Genomic DNA, 8,399 nt, shown 5'->3' on the forward strand with positions numbered 1-8,399 from the left:
TGCAGCTTATTTAAATATAAATATTGATAACTGCAGGTTTAACTTCCACCTGCTACTGTACTGAAAGTTACTTGGACATGAAACGAACAATATTTATAATAGATGGTAAACAACAGATGGACGATAAGACTCCACTTCCTCCCACAATCCACTTCCTGGACATGAGCGCTGCCATCCTGTGCGTTTGGAGTCGGAGCCATCGTGTCGTCCATCTTCATATACAGCTCTTTTGTATTGATAAATTAAATAAACCTGTGCTTCCTTTAGATCATCCCCGCCTTCTGTAAAACTGGAGGCCGAGAGAGACGTGACATTACACACACACACACACACACACACACACACACACACACACACACACACACACACACACACACACACACACACACACACACGTTGTAGTTCAGGGAGGTCTACAACCGTGCACAATAGCTCTGGGTGGTTGCCATGGCAATGTGTCCAACCAACAGTGAAATATGATTTTTGTAAAAAGAGAAAATGTTTCTCCCTTTGGCTGCAAGAAGTAAGAAGTGTGTGTGTGTGTGTGTGTGTGTGTGTGTGTGTGTGTGTGTGTGTGTGTGTGTGTGTGTGTGTGTGTGTGTGTGTGTGTGTGTGTGTTATCACATGCAGTTTTCTCTTTATTTATGTTACAGCTCAAGAGCGAGCCCAAGAATAAAGTTAACCGACTGTGGACGTGAACTTGCTGACAGCAGTGTGTGTGTGTGTGTGTGTGTGTGTGTGTGTGTGTGTGTGTGTGTGTGTGTGTGTGTGTGTGTGTGTGTGTGTGAGAGAGAGTGTGTGTGTGTGTGTGTGCATTTGTGTGCATGTGTCAGGGAATGTGCCGGGCTCTGGGTCAAGACAGGAAGTTGTTAGCAGGTTTTCTTCTCCGACTCTTTTACCTGAATCTACGACTCTCTCTGGATTCCAAACAATGGCACTTTCTCTCTCTCTCGTTAATTTTAGCGCACACACACGCACACACACAAACACACAAACACACACGCACACACACACACACACAAACACACAAACCCACACACAGACAGTGATTTACAGACACAACTTTCTGCAGCTGCCACATGTGAGTGTGATGATACAGAAGAAAACACTGATGTTTGAGTCGGAGCCGAGAGAAGAAACAACTTCTTCTTTCTTCTCCGTGTGAACCGTCCCCGTGTGACGTCCCACCGTCGTTAACCTGCTCGACAGATGGCTCGTTCCACGGGACCATCTGGGGAAGGCTTCGCCGGAAAGCGCTTGGAAAAAAGGGCAGACACTCTCAGAAATGACTTTGGCAGGTGATTGGATGAACCATCTGTCCGTCACTGTCTGTCACGGCTGCTGAAGTCGGTCGGGTGAGGAGAGGAATCAGTCGTGTTTCTACTTTACTGCAACTTTGAAAGATGTCTTTTTTCTATCATTATCAAGATTATTCATAAAGTTTCTTCAATAGGTTACAGCTGCTTTGTATCTTTAGAGATGATTTAACACCTGAACGAAGTCAATGGGTCCAATACATCAGTATAAGATCAATATATCTGATGGAATCCAGCAGAACTTGGCCGAGAGAGGAGAGTTAGAGACAGAGACTGAAAGGAGGGCAGCGTCTCGTCTCGCTTGAAGACTATATTGTTATAATGAATAATTTAGCTCATGAGAATCTGCTTCTGGTGACTTGGCAGCTTTGAATATTAAATTTCACTAAAATCTGAATCGGATTCCTTAAAAATAAAAGCCCTGTTTTGTTTCGGAGTGGTGGCGGGGGGAAGTTTCTGTTTCTGCTGCTGCTGCTGCTGCTGCTGCTGCCCTCTGATTCACCGCCAGTAGGAAGAGAGGTGGTGGGGGAGGAGAAGTGAACATTTTGACACTGAAAGGATTTCGGAGCCCACAACCTGTGCGTGTGTTTGCAGGGCGAGTCTTCCACCGCCAGTGGAGGCAGCGCGGTCAGAACCGGCGTTTATCTCCCCGCGTCGGCTCAAAACAAGTTTGCAGGAGGCCGAGCTTTCGCCTCCCGTTTGTAACAAGCCTGCTGAGACGTGTGAGGATGGAAAGAACGAAGTGAGGCAGGAGGAGAAGGGGAATTACAGAGGGGCCGGCAGGGAGGGATATTGAGTCATGAGGTTGACGTCCTCTCGTGGGAACGAGGGAGGAGAGAGGGAGGAGGGGAATTAGGGAGTGAGAGAGAGAGAGAGAGAGACGATAGGGAGTAAAAGCTGTTTCTTTTCTCATCAAACCGTTAGATTGTCATAACTTTGGAAGGAAATGAGTCGAAAGAAAGTGACAGGCGATCCCGACCGTCGACCGCCTGCAGCACAGACACAAAGCGCAACGCACTGAACTCTGGACGTTCTACGTGAAATCGTAAAATGTTTGACATCTTTCCAAACTTTTTCCAACCAGCTCCCTCGTAAAAATCTCTGGAAAATGAGGAGTCGCACACGTAGAAGACGCAGACGTAGAAGACGTCAACTTAGAAAGACGACAACATTCAAGACATTCGGTGATAAGGGCCGAGGCCGGTTCCCCTCGCCTGAACGTTCCCCACATGTTCCTGTCGTTGCTAACGAGTCTGACCCGGACAATCTCCTGCTGCTTCTTCACATGTGCCTGAAAAACTCATATCACCAATTCCACTAAACCTCAAAAGAGAGAGAGAGAAACTTACGTTGGGATGTTTGTTCAGCAATACAGCCACTAGAGGGCAGTGCAGAGTCGAGAGTTTTCTGACAACAACAAACGGTGACGGCGACGGTGGAGAAGGCAAAAGTCTCTCGTCAAAAAGTTCCACCATTGTTGAAATTTCTTCCTCGTGTCCGATGGTAACCTCTCTTGAACTAACGTTGCACATAAATGAGGCTTTAGGGCAAATACCTGCTGCGATATCAACGACTGGGATTTGTCCAAAGGAGAAAAGTGCTTTTAATTACATTTTTTATTCTGTCTGTTGATTCCGCGCAGATTTACGCTTTAAAACAAACTCGCCATCTACGACTGTGAACGTCAAAACGAGCGGGAAACATTTTAGTTTCAGGAAACTTCAGCAAAATCAGCCTGTAAAATCTGTTGTGGGTCAACGGAAGAATGTGGTTTCTCACAGAACTGAGTTGGAAACAGGCACCAAAAGAAAAACACAAGACTCTGGTTCCTGTTCACATACTTGGGAACTGAAGCATGTGAATCTGAGCGGGCACGACAGAGCGAGAGCGGCAGGAAACGGAGCGAGCGAGAGCTGCAGAGGACAAATTCCTCCGGTCCAGGTCGTCCTGAGCGACGGCTTCCAGTCGACACACACTTGTGATATCGAGCTTTCCAACGCCCGCTTCCTGTATCGGTGTGACTCTTCCCCCCTCGGCCCCAGGAAGAGGAAACCAGCTCAGATCCCGCTCCTGTACAAACTCTGAACCGGGTGGAAAAGAAAGCCCCTCACGCAGGAGCTGGAACACGTGGTTCAACGCGACATTATGCAACTCGGACCGAGCTCGGCTTTTGTTGGCAGGTGGACGGGGGGGGATTGTCAGCGGCTGTTTCTGGAGGAGAAGCTCACGTCCTCGAGTGAGGGAGGAGAACGCAGGTTCTTCTCATCCTCACAAATCTGAGCCGCCCGAGACTCACTGAGCTTTAACCATCGCGGCGGGAAGTCGGTTTCAACTCGTCCAATCAGCTTCATTCAAATAACATCCAATTTCAGCTGGTGTGGATGGACGGATGGATGGATGGATGGATGGATGGATGGATGGAGGGATGGACGGACGGATGGATGGATGGACAAAGTAAAAACCACAACGTGACCACGAGGATCCACAGAACTACACAGACACGTGAAATTAATACAAAGACACGACACAAAACACAAAGAGACACAAAAGTACACAGGGACGAATATAATCCACACAAACCACGAGGAGACATGAAAATACAGAGACACAAAACAGATACACAAAAATGGTTGTAAAGAGACGCAAACGACACCAGAGGGACGCAAAACTACACAGAGACATTGCAATAAGACCAAAAATGACAAAAGGGGACAACAAAAGACACAAAACAGTTGTAGCTGCGCTGTCGTCGTGTGTTTCTTCCCATCATGTTAAATTGAGGGAAGACGTTAAACTCCTCTTCATCAACACACATGACAACGTGCATTGTGTTATTAAAACGTGAGTCAGTGAAGATGAACTCAGCGAAAGGAGGAAGAACCCAAACGTTTTTCTTTTGGGTGGAAAGTAGATCAATGTTTTCCATCCTCGCTGAGACAGTAGGAGGCGAGAAACACGGGGAGAGGCGGCGGAGCGAGGAAGATGAGGAGAGATGAAGGCTCAGGCCGGATCTATTGATTATTGAGCCGTGTGCTGCTGCTGCTGCTGCTGCTGCTGCCCACATGTTAGAGATACACAGAGCCCACACACAACTCAGAGGACGAGGGAGAAATCAACACGTGTACAGTGATGAGTCTTTCACACACACATGCAGAAACACACACACGTGCAGAAACACACACACACGCAGAAACACACACACACTCAGAAACACACACACACACAGAAACACACACACAGGCCGACACAAGTGTGCGTTCGCTCTTAAAAAGTAAAGTAAACTGAACGCTGTTTTTTAGTTTTATGCTTCATCCTCGTCTCTCTCCAGCTCTACATCTGGTCTGTGTTTAGAGGGACTCTCTCTCTTATCATTCTGTACGTGCTCACACTCACACACACACACACACACACACACACACACACTCACACACACACACACACTCACACACACGTTGCCGACAGCCTTGTAAACTCACGGACGGCTTACTTTACTCATACGTGCTCACTCTTGAGTTGTAACGCAAACACAGAGCGAAACCGTCAGCGGCAAAGTTTGTGCAAAGTTTGCAGGGGGGGGGGGGACAGGTTGGCGAGGAAAAATCTCCCATCATGCATCTGGGCTTCATGAGGGTGAAAGGTCGAGCTGAACCACAGTAGCTTCCCCTGCAGGTGACAGAGGAGCAGGACCAGTGTTAAACTGAGGATCGATATGGATCTGCATTGTTCCGCAGGCTAACGTAACGTATCACGAGCTAATTTTAGATTATTGATTGTTATCATGAGTCGTCGGAGTCGTTTCAAAGATCGAAACCATCAAGCTACCGTCAAACTGTTTCTCTGGGAAGTTAAGGGCCCGGAGCTGTTTGAGATATTGAGGGAAAAGTTTTTTAAAAAATGGTTTTAAAAGTTTTCATCTAATCTCAACATTTGAAATTGGTTTCGATCCACACTGAGTTTAGACCAGCAGGTTTGAGTTAGTTTCATAAACTGTTGGACGTAGACTCCGGGTCCAGAAAGTGAAGCCAATGTGGAAATACCTGAAACCTGCATACTCTCACATGACCAGCAGAGGGCGACTTCCTATAGAATGTCTCAATCTCTAGTTTCAAGGTGAGAAGACAATCCCAAAAAATGTTGCACTGTGTTTAACATGACGTCCAACTCTGAGTGACTCCAGCGTTTCCTCATCATCAGTGTTGATGTGCACGAGTTTCCACGTCACACTTTCCTCCAAGTGACACCAGCATCATCCTGAATCTGACCTGCTGTCACTCACAGCCGGAGCCACGAGGCCACCAGAGGTCAAAGGAAGAGGAGACAGGTGGAGACTGGGACTGCTGCCTTCAGGGACATCCTGTAAACCTGTACACCCTCGACCTCAAGGCACAGAAAGTCACTGGAGCAAGAGGTGGTATTAAATCCAGGTGTTTATGCACAATTCTCACTTTTCCCAGCAGAAATTATAATTTAGAATAATTTTCTGCACAATTCAAAGTAAATCCTGATGTTTCCTGCATCAACTGAAGCCTCACACACGCAAGCCATCCCATAATAAACTCACTTATTAGGCTTGAGTTGGCCCGTGGCCCCCCAGTGGCCCCCCAGTGGCCCCAAGATGCGTCCTGAACCAAAACCTCCAAACCAAACCACAAATCTCTGCAGAAACCAAGCAGCAATTTCAGCCCGAACTTTGACACCAGTCCCTCGGCTCCACGGGGACAGAACCAGAACCTGCTCCAGCTCCGCTCCTGCGACCAGCACCGTGCGTAAAGTGGCCCCAGGTGAGTGTTCGATTCCCGCTTACCTCTCGGCGGAGGCTTGCTGAGCAGCTCCGCGACGCTCCTCTGCAGCCGGACCAGCCTGCCCTCCAGCGCGCCGGACCGGTGGCACACGGACACCAGCTCCCCCTCCAGCTCCTCCAGGATGCTCACCGAGTGCCGGGACAGGTCGGACAGCTGCCGCAGCACCGAGCACAGGGAGAAGCCGACCACGTCCGCCAGGTCCCCGAAAACCTCCGGCGGCTGCCGCGGACGCGCCTCCCGCAGCCGCAGCCCTCCGCGGCCGGGCTTGCACACATCTTTGGGAAGTGTCGTCCTCTTGCAGAAAGGCATCGTTCCCCCCCCCACCCCACCCACCCCAGACAGAAACACAAGGTAACAAACTGAGTGTGGAGGAGCCAAGTTAGACCCCGGAGCTGCCGCTGCCTCCGCCGGGCGCACGGACGCAGGCCACGGATCCTGCGGGAGGAGAAACTCGGCTCCGCTGGGAGACGCTCGGTGCGAGTTGCGCGTCGTGCGCCCTCATTGTTTTTGAGCTTTTCTGTGTTTTCTGCGCGGAGGAGAGACTCAGCTGCTGCGGTCACACCGACCACACTCACACACTGAGGTCCGGTTCCAACTCTTCACAATCAAAGTCTGTGTTTACAGCCCTCAGTGAACTACCTGTGTCACTGAGGATTAGAGTTCCTCTGATAAACACTGACACAGCCAATAAACTTAGAGACAATACAGAGAAACTTTACCAGATTCTAAACACAGCTGAACTCAAAATACATTTAAAGGCTTTATTTTATATGTTTATTTGTATAAACATACATATGTTAAGATGTTTATACTTAAAACAGATTTAAACTGAATTCTTTGACTTTCTAAGTTAGGTTTTTGGCTTTATTCTATATGTATATTCTATGTTTTTTTTAAATCAAATTATACATTAATACTATATGTTTATATGTTTTCTAGCTAAATTCATAACATCCACATCAGCCATATAATGTCTCCCCCATCATGTGTCTCAGTTTGTCAGGTCCTGACTCACATTATATCTGTTCTTTTACTTTTATTTCATTTTGGTGTATTTGTGTTTTTCAGAACTGTCCTCACAGCCCCCCTCACAACTTGTTGTGCTTTTATTTTGAAGCTCCAAAGACCCAACTCACACCTTGTTCTCCTCCAGCTTGACGCAGTGCAACAGTCTGGTGTTTCCCCGAGAAGAGGAGGAAACCTGTCTGGAGGAAGAGGAGGAAGAAGAAGAAGAGGAAGAGGAAGGATGCTGATGAACTGTCCATAATGGACAAGACAGGTGAGACAACACGGAGACATTGAGGAGACATCACAGGGCTGGAACAGATGTTATGTCAGAACCTAGAAATAATTAACGATAGAAAAAGTAAATTAAATTAAATACTTTCCTGATTAGGGATGTTGAAGCTGGTTAAAGAAACTGAAACAATACGTTACATACATTTAACTTAAGTACGAGTTCAAATGAATAGAGACAAATTTATTCAAGAGTAAAACTTTAACGTTTCTACTTGAGTAAAAGTAAGTAAGTACTTGCTTCTAAATATACTTAAAGTAATGAAAGTGAAAGTACTTGGTAAGCAAATTAAAAGTTAATCTACTTCAGTACATAAAGGAAGTAAATGTTCTTTGTTACATCAAAAATCAATGATAAATCATCAATGAACTGACAGAACTCGTTTCTCTGCTGAATCCAAACGTCCACGACTGAAGTAAATCACCGACTTGACCCCAACGTTTCCCTCCAGTCGTTATTTCCACGTGACACCGGTTTCCCACGAGCGTGACCCGAGGTCAGAGCGACCACAGCAGCCGTCAGAGCGGATTACTCATCAGCTTCATTACATAACCGCAGTCACAAGATCCTCATTAGATTTCACTCGGAGGAACTGGAGTCACTTTCTGCTTTTCCTGCTTTTCCTCCTGGTCCCTGAACACGTCCCCGGTCCAAGCCAAATCTCTGGTGAACCGACATGACCAGCGTCTCCCTGTGTTTTCCTTCCTCCCCACAAAGTGACAGCAAGTGCACAGTGAGGAGAAGTGTCCCACCGCAGAGGTTCCTCCTCCAGGAGGCTCTCAGGGGACAGGACGTGGCCCCTGGGCTCCGAGGACCAGGGCGGAGGAGACGCTCTGTGCTCCCTCTCATGGGAGAGGACCCACAGATTCACATTTTAAACCCAAAAATGACATGTGAAGGATCCAATACTAATTTTGAATGATTTGTTTGTTTTAAAATCTCTCTCCTCTCTGTTTTAAGCTGTTTTCAAACCTAAGCTGTGAA

At 47.4% G+C, this 8,399-nt stretch overlaps 1 protein-coding gene across 2 annotated transcripts in view; it reads right to left on the reverse strand.

Moving 5' to 3' along the window:
• Window positions 1-6,746, reverse strand: part of nhsl2 (NHS-like 2) — a 72,750-nt gene extending 66,004 nt beyond the window's left edge. For both annotated transcript variants that reach the window (XM_034569086.1, XM_034569085.1), the window contains exon 1: window positions 6,121-6,746. In XM_034569086.1, coding sequence (XP_034424977.1) covers window positions 6,121-6,427 — 307 coding nt within the window. In that variant the 5' untranslated portion in view covers window positions 6,428-6,746. The remainder of the gene's footprint in view (window positions 1-6,120) is intronic.
• Window positions 6,747-8,399: the final 1,653 nt, after the last annotated feature.

Source organism: Hippoglossus hippoglossus, chromosome 18 (assembly GCF_009819705.1).
Source record: "Hippoglossus hippoglossus isolate fHipHip1 chromosome 18, fHipHip1.pri, whole genome shotgun sequence".
NCBI lineage: Eukaryota > Metazoa > Chordata > Actinopteri > Pleuronectiformes > Pleuronectidae > Hippoglossus > Hippoglossus hippoglossus.